Source organism: Myxocyprinus asiaticus, chromosome 39, assembly GCF_019703515.2.
Source record: "Myxocyprinus asiaticus isolate MX2 ecotype Aquarium Trade chromosome 39, UBuf_Myxa_2, whole genome shotgun sequence".
Lineage (NCBI taxonomy): Eukaryota > Metazoa > Chordata > Actinopteri > Cypriniformes > Catostomidae > Myxocyprinus > Myxocyprinus asiaticus.
Genome location: NC_059382.1, coordinates 31,739,848 through 31,756,577, shown reverse-complemented (window position 1 = coordinate 31,756,577; position 16,730 = coordinate 31,739,848). Strand labels below are relative to the sequence as shown.

Here is a 16,730-nt window from a genome sequence, read left to right as displayed (position 1 = left end):
TTCCAGCCGAGATTAATCTGCCAGTGCAACGTCATCAGCATTGAGAAGAGTCCACGGAAGCAGAGTTTGGATGTCGATCATCACCGTATCCATGCATAGGATGAAAAGTAGTGGTGATAGGGCCGATCCCTGATGGAACGCCCACCTTGATGTCAAATGGCGTCGATGTCCCAATGGCAGCTCAAACCACACTTGTTGCTTCAGATACTCCATGCCAGTAAGTTGTCCTGTTTGGTTAAATTATGGAATGCTGTGTTTGCCTGCCACACAGTGAAGGGTCTGACTGTAAGTGGGCTACCTGTGGTCTATTTTGATGTTTCCATTGTTCTTGATGTCTGAGGATCAATGACATGCGCCACTTTCCAGCTTCTTCATTAAGCTCTCCTGACACTACCTTCTCACCCTCTGGGCATCATCTCAAGACCTGCTGCTCCAGGTCCCAGAGTAGCACATGGATAACAGAGTGTTTCCACACTATGGCTTATGCCTGCAGCACCAGCAGCAGTAACTTTATCACATCTGCCTGTTTCTCATTATGGCTGACTGGAGGACAGATTTCACATGCACTAACGATATGGCTCCCAGCTACCTCCCCTATAACAGCGAGGAAGATCATTACAAGAGAGCTTATGCTCGGAACTTGTAAATGTTGCAATTTCCAACTTCCAACTTGGAAAAGTACAATAGAATGCCACTTGAAGTCAAACTTCCAACTTGAAAACTTGTATTGAAATCCACGATTTTGCTGATATGCAGGTGCATAGCATCACATGAACGTTCACACATTGTACAAATGCACAACAAATGCTTGCATTTCATAGCATAGTTTATCCTCTGCTAGGAGACTTCTTGACAATTGAACATCTGTAGACTTTTAGTGATGGGCGTTTTCGAAACACACTTCATAAAGCTTTGAAACTTTTATGAATAATTTCTTTCAAACCAGTGCATCAGAGCGTGTATCAGACTGGCCAAGTCACGTGATTTCAGCAAACGAGACTTAGTTACGTCACACTGTTTCGAAAAATTTTTGAAACTTTCCAAATGTTTCCCGATTACGCTAGAGGGCGTTGATCTCACAGTGAAACAGTGAAATCCTGAATCAGTGTTAAATGCAGGCTATAACTGATCTCGAGTCAGTTCAGCAATAACTTTGTTCTATAAAGTCAGACTGATAGAAACAAGAGTTGCTGATTTGAATTTAGTCATTTTAATTTTCTTGTCGATCACCTTGATTTGTGTTCCCACAGGAAAAAATATCAAAATATCTATGAGAAAGAAATTTGAGAAAGACAGAGATTATGTGATATTAAAAGAGATTTATATGTTTTACAAAAATGTAATCTGGAATTTCGATTACTGTATGTGATAAGGCACCTTCACTCTCTATTTTATTAAGTACAACTCGCATCACAAAGTTAGAAATGTAACATAGCATAGTGGTTAACACTGTACCCTTAAGCTTAAAGCACCTAATTTTTGAGTTTGAGTCCTACACTGACCGAGTGAACGTTTAGTTTTCAAATCTGTCAAAGCATAAATATATATTTTTTAATTTGTTCATACAAAACAAAGTGTTGTTTTAGAAGAAAACAAAAAAAAAATATTGTTTGGTATTTAAAATTTTAAAACAGTAATCATAAAAAAGCCAACATATATATGAAGATAAATATTCTGCAGAGATTCAGATCTATTTATTCCAGAAAGATGTAGACAACCATGAAAAATATATAACAAATACAGGGTACAAATAATTTCCAATGCATTGTGTCAAATGAAACTCTTTTGACTCGAGTTTTCGTAAAGCTACATTATTGCCATCACAACAAACTTTAAGATAAAGATGATTTAAATGTACTCAAGTGGAGTTTATTATAATAAATGTAAAAACCATGGAAGAAACCAAACAGTAAATCAAAAACAAAACAGAACATAAACATGAACTATGGATATGATCAAAAACCATGAACAAGTACACATTACAAAATCAATACGTGACAAAGGGCAAAAGACAAACACCACTATTATCAGCGCGATTATCAAGCACACGATTGGCCGCTGCTATAATCAATCACGAGAGAGTCCAACTACCCCCCCGCCCCCCAAAAAAACAACAATTATTTTTGTGTGTGTGTTACACTTTTCAAAAGATTTAGGAATACTAAAGAGGTGTGGGCACAACTCCAAAAAATAAGGTCGCAGGTCATTAAAGACCCAAGGTATCTGTTTAAGGGTTAAATGAGTTTTGCAAATGTTATTGTTAATGTTAGTGTTACACTTTCATGAGCGCATCTGGTAATTATTGATTCATTAATATTGTACCTTAGTAACCGTATTTTACTGACGTATGAACACACTGCTAAATATTACTCGTGAACATAAAGCAAAAAAAAAACAAAAACAAAAAACGTAACCCTAACCCTAACTGGCGCGGAAATTATACACTTCATTTCTACAGGCCATGGAAAGATTTTCATTTTGTTGTTCTATACTTCTAATACAGCATGTGGTGAGCTTAATCTTTATACCAATCTTTAGAAAGCAAAAATAATTAAATATGTCAAAAAGTTTCTTTTTCTAATATCATCAAGTCTTTGAAGAATTGTCATCCAGATGGTCCATGGCTGCTTTGGAGTGTTGGGGTGGCAGCACACACTCTTTGTCTCCTTCTCTTCTTATGCTTCTTTTGGTGCTCTCTCCAGGAGATAAGGATGCCCTACCAGCACTGCCACTTTCAGATCCAATTGCAGTACTTGCCTCATTACACAGCTGCTGTAAAACTGGCTGTCAGTCAGAGCTTTTGAGCTGAAGAGACAATGTGACCACAGCACATTGCAAAGGATAGCAGTTTGCTTGTTTGTTACTGCATTAAAGCTAACTGCTGTGTTGAAATACACAAAAGGGCCATTAGATTCCAAAGCACAGGCTGCATTATAGTTGCATTTAAGTACTGGGAAGGCTACAGCTCTTCTGATTTCTCCCAAACCCCTTTCATATAAGGTTGTCTTCTTTTTTTGATGGCACTGAACGTTATTGGCCAACGCATATGCATGCCAGCTGTCCAGTTTTGCTGTACTGTAATGACGTCATGCTTTCAGGTTACTTTTTTCCCCAGTCCTTATTGTTGTGATGTACCTAATCAGTGGGTGGGAGGAGGTGGCTGGATCTCTATTTATAGACATGATCTAGGGGTGACAATCAATTTTTGCTCCAATCTGACATCACATACTTTAATTACATAACTAACCTGGCTTGAATATGAACAAGTAATTAATGTTCATTGCCCTCGATCAGTAAATAAACAAAGGAGGTCTACCATGGCAGGGAGGTTAAGAGTCATTGTGATGAAAACTGCTCTCTCTCTCCTCCCATTCTGCCCCTGTCTATACAATTGTCCTTTCCTTTCCACTTCCCTTGCATACAAATATGACACATTTATGAACATCAGGTATTTGTGACTTATTAAACGGCCATAATTCTTGATATATGATGGGTCAATCATGGCATTCTGCAGACAAATATTTTTGTATAATGTCCGCTTAGCTGTATAATTGTCTGCAGTCTCTTTCTTTCTTCATAATAAAATAATTTCAACTCAAACTGAAATCTCATCTCAATTTATTTATTAATGGCATTTTTATGGTAAGTAGCCATGTAATAAGCAAGATAATTTACAGTCAGTCTGCCATTACCACAAAATAATCCCCTTCAGGGTGTTCCTGTTCACCAATTCAGGGTTTATTTTGCAATAATGACTGGCTGACTGTACATTATCCCATGCTTTGTCACATATATGTCCAGTTATTTACAAAACAATAGAATCAAACAACCTTGTCACAGAAGGTTAAATCCAATGCAAAACATAAAAAAGGGCTCAGTTTTCTATTTCCACGTTACAATATTACAAATCTCACAGACTATAAGGACTATTACTAACCTATCATCAAAGTCCCTCTACCAAAGCAGTTTCCATTAGGTGCTTTAATGTGCTTTAATGTGCTACCATCTACTGGTAAAAGTGGGTAAATAACACTCATTTAAAGGAGTAATTGACCCAAAAATTAAAATTCTGCTAAAATGTCAAAGCATGTTGCTCCAAACCCATATGCTCTTTTTTCCCCCCATGGAACACAAAAGCAGAGTTTTTGAGGATTAAGCAGCTCTTTCTCATGCAATGATGTCCATCAAGCTCCAAAAAGGAAAAAGCACCATTAAAATAGTCAAAACAAAGACGGGGAACATTTTCCAATCCGGTATCATGAGAAGTCATATTATACTATGAGAAGGCATACGACTTGTAAAAATAAATTTTGTGTATCACAGATTACGGAAAAAAGATAAACATCTGAGTTTTAAATGAGCATTCTTACGATTTTTCATAAATTTTAACCCCTAACCCAAACCTAATCCTAAACTTAACCATAAAGTCTTACCTCAAATCCAAACCCTAAACCGAACTATGACTTTTTCTTTTTAGAAAAATAACTTTTGTTCAGTGGTAAAATATGCTGGCTACCACCCCTGGAGTTTGCTAGCTCGCTAGTTCGAATCCCAGTGCATGCTGAGTGACTCCAGCCAGGTCTCCTAAGCAACCAAATTGGCCCGGTTGCTTGGGAGGGTAGAGTCACATGGGGTAACCTCCTTGTGGTCGCTATAATGTTGCTCGTTTTCGGTGGGGCGTGTGGTGAGTTGAGCGTGGTTGCCGCGGTGGATGGCGTGAATCCTCCACACACGCTATGTCTCCGTGGCAACGCGCTCAACAAGCCATGTGATAAGATGCACGGTCTCAGACGCGGAGGCAACTGAGATTCGTCCTCCGCCACCCGGACTGAGGCAAATCACTACGCGACCACGAGGACTTAAAAGCACATTGGGAATTGGGCATACCAAATTGGGAGGGAAAAAGAAATACAAAAAATAAATAACTTTTGTGAACCACCGAATTAAGAAACATAGTGGTTTGGAATGAGATGCGGGATTACAGATTATTAGTCATTTTTGTTTCATAAATATGGAATGAGTAACCAAAGTGTTGGATAGCAGGTTACCTACAATTTGATGCCTGTATTGTATCGATTTGAAATTATGTTTGTTGATTGGATGGTCTCCATGAGAATAAAAGTCGTACTTTTTGCACAAGCCAAATCGTACGATATTTTACAGTTTCACCATCTCATACAAAAGATTACGCGTTGTCATGAGATTATTTATGATGATGACTGAAATTGCAGTCCATTCATCACACAAAGTTATTGTATAGCTGTCACAACTATCCCTTTCATGCATGATTCAAGAGTCTCAATAATATGTATCTTAGAGCTGTTTCACCTTTGGAGCAATAGTTTGTGATTCTCTAATAAAGAACATATGAAGAACAAAAAACAAACACAACAACATTCTGTTTCCAGGCAAATGCAGAGATACTGTATGTTAACATCATTAAAACTCATTTTTAACTTCACCATCGCCGACATCAGCTCTAAAATCATAGAGGGGTGTCTTGGCTTCACAAGGTGACATTTTATCAGTGACAAATGTGTTCACAAGATTTTGGTCCCAAGGACACATATCCTCCATAAAGGACAAGATGTGTAATCAAATCCAGTGTCCGTCCTTTTGCTGCCTTTACACTCAGCACCACTGCAATGATCAGAGGGGAAAAAACATATCTATAAATCACAGCCGTTCCACCACATTCCTGTCATTTCAACAAGCCTGACAGAAAATAAATCATGTTTACTAAAATGTCATATTTGAGGGAGAACTGCTCCAAAAAATAATTACAGCTTCTACAATTTGGCATTGTTTTCAGATAGAGCAAAGATTGGAGAGAAAAATAAAACTGAGGATTTTAAATCTGAAAAAAATAAATAAATACAAATTATTTGTAAACATCTCATCTTACTTAAGGCATGGTGCTCATATGTTTTTCAATAAGAATGCCTCTTGGTGACATCATCAGGACAAAACATGCAGGGAATCCATTGTCAACAGTTACAAAAAAACTGCTATGGTATTATTATTGTTCTTTGGCTATACCTTGGTAATACCATGGGTTTTCTTGTTGTTTTTACATTTACCATACAGTAGATATCCAATGGTATCCTTTGGAGTATCATGTAAATTCCATGTTATATGAATATGATACTATGGTGCACTGCCAGTCAAAAGTCTGGACACAGTAACTCAATATTTATTATTCCAGTTCTGTGAAAAAGTATTTGCCTGATTTCTGCTGTTTTTGTGTATATCTCACACTAAATTCTTTAAAAAAATTCAAACAAAATCTAACATAAAACAAAGGCAATCTGAATAAACACAAAATATCATTTTTAAATGATAATGTTATTTATTGAATCAAAAAAGTTATCCAATACCAACTGTGCCTGTGTGAAAAAGTATTTTCCCCCCTTAGTTACTAAATCCCCAAATCTAAAAAACTACATTCATAATGGGGTTCAGCTGGACTAGACACACCCAGGCCTGATTACTGCCAGCCATGTTCAATTAAATCAACACCTAAATAGAAATTTTTCAGCAGCATGAAGTTGGCTAAAAGGTCTCAGATAAAAAGGTCTAAACTAAATTGGCATCACACTATGCCAGTGTCAAAAGAAATTCCAGAAATGATGAGGAAAAAGGTGATTGAAGTACATCAGTCTGGGAAGGGTTACAAATCTATTTCAAAGGCTCTGGGACTCCAAAGAACCACAGTGAGAGCCATTATCTCCAAATGGAAAAAACATAGCACAGTAGTGAACCTTCCCAGAAGTGGCAGACTTTCCAAAATTCCTCCAAGAGCGCAGCGACCACTCATCCAGAAAGTCACAAAAAAGCCAAGGACAACATCCAGGGAACTGCAGGCCTCTCTTGCATCAAGAAAGATCACTGTTGGGGCCTGGGTAGCTCAGTGAGTATTGACGCTGACTACCAGTCGCGTCACCAGGGTGTATTGAGTGACTCCAGCCAGGTCTCCTAAGTAACCAAATTGGCCTGGTTGGTAGGGAGGGAAGAGTCACATGGGGTAACCTCCTTGTGGTCGCGATTAGTGGTTCTCGCTCTCAATGGGGCATGTGATAAGTTGTGCGTGGATCGCTGAGAGTAGCATGAGCCTCCACATGCGGAGTCTCCGTGGTGTCATGCACAATGAGCCACGTGATAAGATGCGCGGATTGATGGTCTCAGAAGCAGAGGCAACTGAGACTTGTCCTCCACCACCCGGATTGAGGTGAGTAACCATGAAACCATGAAGAAGTAGTAGGAATTGGGCATTCCAAATTGGGAGAAAAGGGGATAAAAATAATAAAATAATAATAATAATAATAATAAATAAATAAATAAATAAATAAAGGTCACTGTTCATGACTCCACTATCAGAAAGACACTGGCCAAAAATGCCATCCATGGAAAAAATCAAACACAAAATTCCACAAAAATTCCACCATACTTGACCATAGGTGGTAGCGTGATGGTGTGGGGATGCTTTGCTGCTTCAGGGCCAGGGCAACTTGCAAAAATTGAGGGAAACATGAATTCTGCGAATGTCCGGTCATCCGTCTGTGAGTTGAAGTTGAAGCTCAAGCGCAACTGGATTATGCAGCAAGACCCAAAGCATAGGAGTAAGTCCACCTATGAATGACTCAAAAGTAGCAAAATTAAAGTTTTTGAGTGGCCTAGTCAAAGTCCTGACTTGAACCCGACTGAGATGCTGTGGCAGGACCTTAAATGGGCAGTTCATGCTTGCAAACCCTCCAATGTGGCTAAACTAAGCAGTTCTGCAAAGAAGAGTGGGCCAAAATTCCACCACAGCGTTGTGAAAGACTGATCTCCAGTTATCGGAAGCGTTTGGTTGAAGTTGCTGTTGCTAAATGTGGCACAACCAGCTATTAAGTTTAAGCGTGCAGTTTGTTTTTCACATGGGTGATATAGGTGTTGGATAACTTTTTTGTTTCAATAATAAAAAATCTATATTTTTGAAAACTGTATTTTGTGTTTACTCAGGCTGCCTTTGTTTTATGTTATATCTCGTTTGAAGATCTAAAACAATTTAGTTTGAAAAATACACAAAAACAGAAGAAATCAGGAAGGGGGCAAATACATTTTCACAGCACTGTACTAATTTTCCAAATTTTATAATAATAGTAAAGTCATCAAAACTATGAAATACCACACATGAAAGTATGGTAATTAATTAGTAATCAAAAGATGGAAACAAATTAAAACTATATTATATCTCAGCATCTTCAAATTAGCCACCCGTTGACAAGATTACTAGTGAATCAACTGACTTCATGATGTGCCACTGATGCTTTTAAAACAGCACTGGAGGAGTTGCCAATGCCATGTATGCTGGACACTTTTTGGCTGCTTTTCCTTCAGTCTGTGGTCCAAGAAACCCATTAAAAAAGTCGGTAACGCTTTATAATAAGGTTCCATTTGTTAATATTAGTAAATGCATTAGTTATCAAGAATAAACAATATATTTGTTACAGCATTTATTTATCTTTGTTAATGTTAGTTAATAAAAATACAATTGTTCATTGTTGGTTCATGTTAGTTCATAGTGCATTAACTAATGTTAACTAATACAACTTTTGATTTTAAAAATGAATTAGAATATGTTGAAATTAACATTAACAAAGACTAATAAATGCTTAATAAATATTGTTCATTGTTAGTTCATGTTAACTAATGTTGTTAACAAATGAAACCTTATTGTAAAGTGTTAACAAAAAGTCAATAAAAATGTTAGTTTTGTAAAGACATTCATGTGCTGGCATATGTGTCTACAAAACAAATTTCAAGCTTTTAAGCATAAGCCTTTAGATGAAAAAGTTCAAGTTTGTTCAAAATTTTGACTTATACAGTATATCAAAGTATCATAGCATTGACCATCTAGCACAAACATGTCAATTAATTTTATTACTACCAGCAGACAGATTTTCATATACTTTTAATTAAGCCACTACCATTTACAGTGAAGTAGATATTCTTAAACATGTCTTTGTTTTAATTGATCACTGTATGTTTAAGTGCAGATGAACTGTTCAGTGAAGGCTTCAAGTAGTTTTGGAATGGCCTCCTCAGTTGGGACATCCCGTCTCAGTTCTTGGCTCAGTGAGGTCACACCTTTCCCCACAAGCCCACATGGCACAATGTTATCAAACCAACTCATGTCTGTATTGCAGTTTAGAGCCAAACCATGGGAGGTTATGTATCTTCCACAATGGATACCTGCAAAAACATGACTATTAACAACGTAATACTCTCTTGAAGTCTCTAAATTTAGATCACAATCTAAAAATCTGAGACCACATTGAAAAATATGAGATTATTTTGTCTTGTTTACATGGAAATAAACAGTTTGAAGATTTGGAAAATGGAAAACAAAGAAGTTATGACAAAATGAATAGGAAATATTTAAGATTCTGGAATATTTTATCAATTAGTCACTAATCCAATAAGCAATTTTGTGACATTAGCCATTGACTTCTTTGTAGCATAGATCAGATTTCAGTGCTTTCATTGAAGCACACAAGATTCCTTGGAATATTCTCTAATCATTCTGGGAAAACCGGTGTTGTGTTGAAGTCTGTTCCCCCTATGTTCCCCCTATGTTTAATGTTTAACGGCACTGTCGAACTCTGTTCGCCCTATGTTTTCCCTTAGGTTAGTGTCGAAGTCTGTTCCCCCTATGTTTAATGTTTAAAGGTGCTACAGGGTACACTAACCTAAGGGGAAACATAGGGGGAACAGACTTCAACAGAACAGGTGTCTTATGACTAGTCGTATCAATACTATGAGATGGCATAATCGTAAGAAATCATAATTAAGTTGGCTTGTACAAAAACGTAAGACTTTTACTACCAAAGAGAAACATAAACAAGCCAACGAACAATGTTATTAGGTTTTTTCATAAGTTTAACCCTAACCCAAAACTAAATCTAACCATTAAGTTTTTAATAAGAAACTTACTGTTGTGTACCACGACATCTGGGTTTAAGACGAGACAAGGGAAGTGTATTACAGGTTACTGACATACATCAGTCATATGTATTGCAAAACATTGTACGGAATGAGTATCCAAATTTGTTTACAGACATTTCTTTCTTAAAAAGTATTGGATAGGAGGCTAGCTAAAATTTGATTCCTGTATTGTATCAATATGAAATTCTGTTTGTTGAATGGTTAGTCTAAAAGTCGTACCTTTTCGTAGAAAACAAGTCGTACTGTATCTTACGATTTAGCCATCTCGTAGGAAATTATTATGAGTTGTCAGGAGACTATGTTGCCTGGGACAACACTGACCATCAGGTTTTCTAAACTAAATTTAAACTTAATCTAAATTTAAGAGCTCATGGCAGCTTGTCATTATGTGGATTTTGGAGCTTCAAAATTTTGGCACCCATTCACTTGCATTGTATGGACCTACAGAGCTGAAATATTCCTCTAAAAATCTTCAATTGTGTTCAGCAGAAGCAAGAAAGTCATACACATCTGGGATGGCATGAGGGTGAGTAAATGATAAGGGAATTTTAATTTTTAGGTGAACTAACCCTTTAAAAAGTGGCGCTTTCACTTTTGGACCACACTTGAGTGAATTAATGGGCACTGTTTTTGTGATTGCGCAAAGCACAGCAGTATGTGCTACGAACGTGCTTAAGCACTATAATGCTAGCACTTTCAAAATAGGGCCCAGTGTTTCTAATGATAATAAAAACATTTTGTTCTATAGGCCTATGCTTAAATGCTTGATTTTTCTGTTTGTTTGTTTTTTGTTGTTAGTAAATCACTCAATACTGTTTAAAAAGTATCCCAGGTGGATACCTCATTAGTGCAGGGTTGTAATCTAGGCAAAGGGTGGCTACTCTGAAGAAATATAAAATAGTTTTGATTTAACATGTTTTGGTCACTACATAATTTGCATAATTCAGTTTGTGTTATTTCATGACTTCAGAATAATTTTTTTCCACACGACAAATCATTCACATGCATGATAATCATTATATTCCTGTTATAATATAGTGTGTTTTTATTTAAAATAAGAAAACTTTCATATGATTATGGTGAACTGAAATGGGTCACGCCAGGCTTCTCGTATTTATTGTAAAGAGTCGCACATGTTTTTTGGTCTGCGTCTGGCCGTGATTTCTAAATTGCCTAAATGTCCAGGATTTTGCTTTGTTTTCATATTCACATGCTCTTTATAGTCGCCATACTGTGTATAATTGTGATTTAAACCGATTTAAACCTAGCGCATCAGTGACATTTATGTGGCGTATCACGCTGTATGTGCATTAGAGAGCTCTCAACATTTCTCTTAAAGGGGTCATGACATGAGGAATAACATTTTCCTTGATATTTTGACATAAGAGGTCATTGTACTATAAAAACACACTGTAAGTTTCAGAACTCAAAACTTCCTCCTCACTGCAAAAAGAGCATTTGTTGAAACCAAGCTGCCAAAACGACTTGTTCTCTAATTCCTCTACATTGTGATGTCACAGTGTGGTAGACATTTGCATCTGACTGCCTCCACGACAACACATAAACACCTACTTTTATATAATTGATAGCCTTATGTATTTTGTACACTGTCGATATACCCTTTTGAAAGTTCTATTTTTAATTTTCTTTTTATTTCTTCTTTTTATTCTCAATTGGATTGTTTTATTGTCCTGTTGTACTGATTAAAGCAATAAAAAATAATGATAATTAAAAAAAAAACTTTACCTTATCACCTCCATAGCCCCGCCCAGTAGTGTTGAGCAGTGAGATGGCAAGGAGAGAGCAGGTCACTCAAAAACAGAGAGCCAATCATAACAGTGGGCGTTTACTGTTAAGGAGAAGCAGCACTGAAATCAAGCATTTCTGACAGAGGGTGAGAATGAGTGTGGGAAATTATCATATTTTACCAATATTTTACTGTTTTTTGTGCAAAAAACGTTACTAATAATAAGTGTACCGCAAGAAACATATTACAATAATAAAAAAGGCATGTCATGACCCCTTTAATGTACATTGTTTTGCACTGTTTGTTTTTTCTTTCTTTCTTTGTATGCAGCTAAGCTGCCATTGCTTCAGCAATACGAATGTACTTTTATTTGTTTTGCCAATAAAGCACCTTAAAGGGATAGTTCACCCAAAAATGAAAATCCTTTCATAATTTACTCACCTCATGTCATCCCAGATGTGTATGACTTTCTTTCTTCTGCAGAACACAGACAAAGATGTTTAAAATCATATTTCAGCTCTGTAGGTCCTCACAATGCAAGTAAATGGTGACCAAAACTTTTGATGTTATATTTATTGTACTATTTGGGTGAACTATCTCTTTAAAACTGAAACTGAGAGCGCTCTTAACCAAGTGAAGTGACCATGAGAAAAAAAAAAGCAATATTTCACGAATTAGGCAAAAACACGCAACTTACTATACAAAGGGAATAATGATATAACAATTATTTTCTTTATCAATAACAAAATAATGTAACATTATTTTTACAATTTACATTCCATAACTCTGCAAATAATTAAAAAAGTACACCTGTTTCACCAGACTCATGCTTGCCATGAATGTTAATTACTAAAATATTGGCTTAATATTGGCTAAATTAAGACAAATAGTACTTATCGGTGAAACTAAAACAAATATAATAAAAAAATGAGTCAAGTCCGTCCGAATGACAGATAAAGATAATTTGTAGTACAATGTCTGTGTGTGATCTGGCACTTGTCATTAGCAAAAAACTAAACAAAACAAAAAATAGTCTAGAACACAAATGGACTCATAACGGCTGAGGAAAGGGGTATGATTCATAATATTCACAATGAAATTAGAAAAGCCACAGTATAGAGGTCCACCCTGTTTCACCAAGGTCCACCCACTTGGAGATATCTGACCTCGCCACTGGGGCAACCCGTTGACTGCAAGTGTATGTATATAAAGAAAAATGAACCTAAAAAAGTTACTTACCAATTGCACAAATTTTATTGCTGCCCACCCAAACTCCTGTATCTGGTGAAGTGGAGGCTTTGATCCCAAATTTACTGCACATTCTGATCACAGTCCTTTCAAGTTCACACACGTACCATCTCATGCTCTTTTTAAAGCAGCCAAGATTGAGTACAGGGTAGCACACCAACTGACCAGGCCCATGGAAAGATATTAGACCTCCTCGGTTTGTACGGAAGAAGTCTGCACCCAGGGCTTTCAGTCTTTGTTCCTCCTCAGGAGGGTACGGGGCCTGTCTGATGCCAATGGTGCACACAGGTTCATGTTCACACAGTAATAAAGTATTTGGGCTGTTACTGAATGAATCAAGATGTTGCTTTATGTGCTGCTGCTGTATCTTCAAGGCATTGCAGTACGAAATCCTGCCTAAATGTACCACCTTGACAGCAGTCTTGCCAAGAGACATTGTGTTTGCAGATGGGTTTTGAAGCAGCAGCAGTTACTACCAAAGATAGTCTCCCCGTTGAACTATAAAGACGTAAAACATAGTCATGGTTACCTCTATATACTTAATTTGTCCATAAAATATTATTTAGAATAGCATGAGGGAAGTGTGTGTGTGTGTGTGGGCAGGTTTAAGTGGTTTACGAGGACTTTTTTTTAGGTTACAAACTGGTATTATGCTATAAATGTGGTTTATGGGGTCATTTCTAGTGTCCCCATAATTCAAATTGCTTAAAAAACATACTAAACGATGTTTTATTAAACTATATATACGTAGTACGTAAATATTTAATATATCAGAGTGTCTATTTACACTAAGTGCAAATAGCCCATCTTGTTGGCAGAGGAATTGTTCGTGATGGGGCAGAGACATTAAACTGGTTAACGGGTTAGACATTTAGTGGATTAACAGACTGGATAACTAAGTGACTATTTGAGCTCCAATACTATGGTGGAAACACAGGATTTTACGACAAACTGCACCCCCATGTGCAGCTGTAGTAGCTTTGGGTGTAACAAAGGTATGTGTTGTCACGCTGGAGATCGGGGTTTGAATCCCACCCCTTGACATACTATTTCCCATGTTTCTACTCTTAATGTTTCCTATAATTCTACTTATAGTAATAAATAAAAGAGATTCCTTGCAGTGATTTGGTCACAGTGAAGGTCGGGGAGTTGAGAGAAGGATTTGGTCTGGATAAATTTAACCATGGTTTTACTGTAGTAACATTGTAGTAACCATGTGTTTTGGTGGAAACTATATAGTTCTGATGTACTAACCATGGTGTTACTATAGCAACATGTCGTTAATTGTAGTTAATAGTAACCATGTTTAATTTTGTGGTTACTATTATTTTACAAGAAAAATACTATGGTGATACTATGGTTACTGTAGTAAAACCATGGTTAATTTTTGTAAGGTAGGGTTAGGGGTAGGGGTTGGTGTGGGGTGTCTGTGGGATTCCAATTAAACACAATAAAAATGCTGCAGTGATGCCGATAGCACACGTACATCACCTAGACATCTATTTGATGTGTGTGTTCACATCTGGAAGATGTATTTTTTAGGTTGTTTGCTCATCTGCAATACGTCTAAAAGACATTTCCTCTAGGATGTCAATAAGACCTTCAGCAGATGTCTTTGAGATGTTTATGATTAAGACTGTTTGTAAATCTGATATTTTTAAGATGTTTAGCAGATGTTATTTACAATGTGATGCTTTCCAGATGAAAAGATCTGGAATATAACGTATGTTAGTATTTAAACAGGGGTGTAAGAGTATCTGCCACTATTTGCACTAGAGTGCAAACAGCATCTAATGCTATTTGCTCTTAGTGCAAAGAAGATGCTTTTTGTTGCTTTTTACACTTAGTGCAAATAGCCTCTGCCTGAATATATGTGTGTGTGTGTGTGTGTGTGTATGTATAAGGTCATATATATAGTTTATGACCTTGTTATTGAACACTGCAGGTATGTGAATTATCAATATACACTTTGATGACCCATTTAATAGTAAATTTCTATATTAATGCAGATGATCTGGCAAAGTTCACAAGGGCATTTCACATTTTCATTTTTTATTGACCTACCACATTTCAAACGGAATTCAACACTGGCTTACAGGCTCTCGTTTAACATCAGCTTTAAAACGAAATTAACAGACTTGCATTACACAACGCCTTATGCATTTAAACTGAAGCTGGCTTCGGGTGATGGCCATTCAGAACTATTTTTTATCCATCTGTTATTACTCACTGTGCGCTGCCATGTTGCCAGTAGTGACCTCTCAGGAGGATGATGAAGGCGGTAAGTTTGGTACATTACTGCCACCTACTGGTCTGGGACGCCATTGTACAACTGGTTTGGGTGGCCTTCAAAAGAAGGTCTTGTTTTTGGGACTTGTTTTTGGGAGTAAATGTTCAGTAATTTTTATACAGATATTTGTATCCCTATAAATCTATTTTATAGGGATACAATGACCGTTTGACCTAGAGACATGAAACCAACTTTTATAATTATTATTATAATAATAATATTATAAAACACTCTATCTATATATTATTCTTTATGTAGCACAAAACTTGTTTTTGGGAGTAAATGTTCAGTACTTTTTATACAGATATTTGTATCCCTATAAATCTATTAAACTCAATGACCGTTTGACCTACATTAATGTGACCTTTAATATTAAAATACTTTGTCATTGTCCACCACTGTTTATAAGTTGATGTCACATGAACAGATGTTAAATGAGTCTTTTGGCTTTGTGTTATGCAAGGTCTTCTTTTCTTCTGCGTACAGTGTGTACTGTATGTTCAAGTGTATGTATACTTTCTTACAAGGTAATGACCAAATTGACCATATTTTTCTGAACTTACTGAATCAATAGATTTATTGTTTTATATGTTTTATATGTAGCTTTGTTTTTTAAGAGTTTAAATTGACTTTACAGGGATTTAAATTTTATAGACAGGTTGATTGAATTTCATAAAATGTAATAGAAAGTATTCCACATTTATTTGAAATTAAGTAAGAAGTTGAAGTCAAACTTTGCCTTCTGATATCTGGCCTATACACACATGTTGCATAAGTCCACACAAAGCTTGGCTTACATGAGACTAATGGGCCTAAGGTGCCTGCTTTGATTATTTGACACTTCTTTTGGGCTATTGCTTGGACTCCTTTATTGCTGTCTGCAGCTATATTTATAATTCTTCCTCTTGTGGCTGGGTGTCTATGGCAGCCCCTAGCACCATCTTGTAAAAAATTATGGAATTTGGAGTTTAAGTAATCTATAAATTTAAGTGCCATGTGCAAAGTGTATGTTAAACTGCTGGTCAGCCAATGCAGAGATCAAAATTGTTGGTGAATGGTAAGTAGCCTGGAGCATTACAAATATAACTGCTGTTATTAATAAAAATACTGAGATCCAACATTATACAAATGTGCCTTTATGGCATTAAATGCATATCAAATGTGAACAAGAACATAGAAGGGTATACTTTTTACCAGCTGTATAGGGTGTAATTTATAATGACCACTTTGTTTGTCTTTGTGTGTGTTATATTTCCCCAAGTGGGACAATGCCAACATTTCGGAAAGGAAAGGGAGCTGCAAGCGTAGACCTCTGGGGAGTTGCTGGGGGTGTAGATGCAGTTGTACTTCGTTTCCTGAACACTGAAATTTTACAAGACACCTTTGCAAACTCTGCGGTCAAGATTGGCAAAATAACTTTTTCAGAGTGACACATCAAAAAAATAGGAAGTGGTTATA

At 36.6% G+C, this 16,730-nt stretch overlaps 1 protein-coding gene across 2 annotated transcripts; it reads right to left on the bottom strand.

Annotated features, from left to right (window-relative positions):
* Positions 1-8,936: 8,936 nt before the first annotated feature.
* lipt2 (lipoyl(octanoyl) transferase 2) lies at positions 8,937-15,271 on the bottom strand. Of its 2 annotated transcripts, none has more exons than XM_051680072.1 (3): positions 15,213-15,271; positions 12,974-13,480; positions 8,937-9,234 (listed from the first exon to the last, which is right to left on the bottom strand). In XM_051680072.1, exons 2-3 carry the CDS (start codon positions 13,416-13,418, stop codon positions 9,029-9,031), a joined length of 651 nt encoding a protein of 216 aa, XP_051536032.1. In that variant the 5' UTR covers positions 13,419-13,480; positions 15,213-15,271; the 3' UTR covers positions 8,937-9,028. The 2 variants fall into 2 exon arrangements, with proteins under 2 accessions (XP_051536032.1, XP_051536030.1); XM_051680070.1 differs by lacking the exon at positions 15,213-15,271 and adding an exon at positions 15,047-15,195.
* Between the last annotated feature and the right edge of the window lie 1,459 nt (positions 15,272-16,730).

Coding starts and splice junctions, on each gene's coding strand:
- lipt2 (XM_051680072.1), bottom strand. CDS start 13,418: ATGTCTCTTGGCAAGACTGCTGTCAAGGTGGTACATTTAGGCAGGATT. Junction 9,235..12,973: donor CAATAAAATTTGTGCAATTG/GTAAGTAACTTT, acceptor ATGTTTTTGCAG/GTATCCATTGTGGAAGATAC.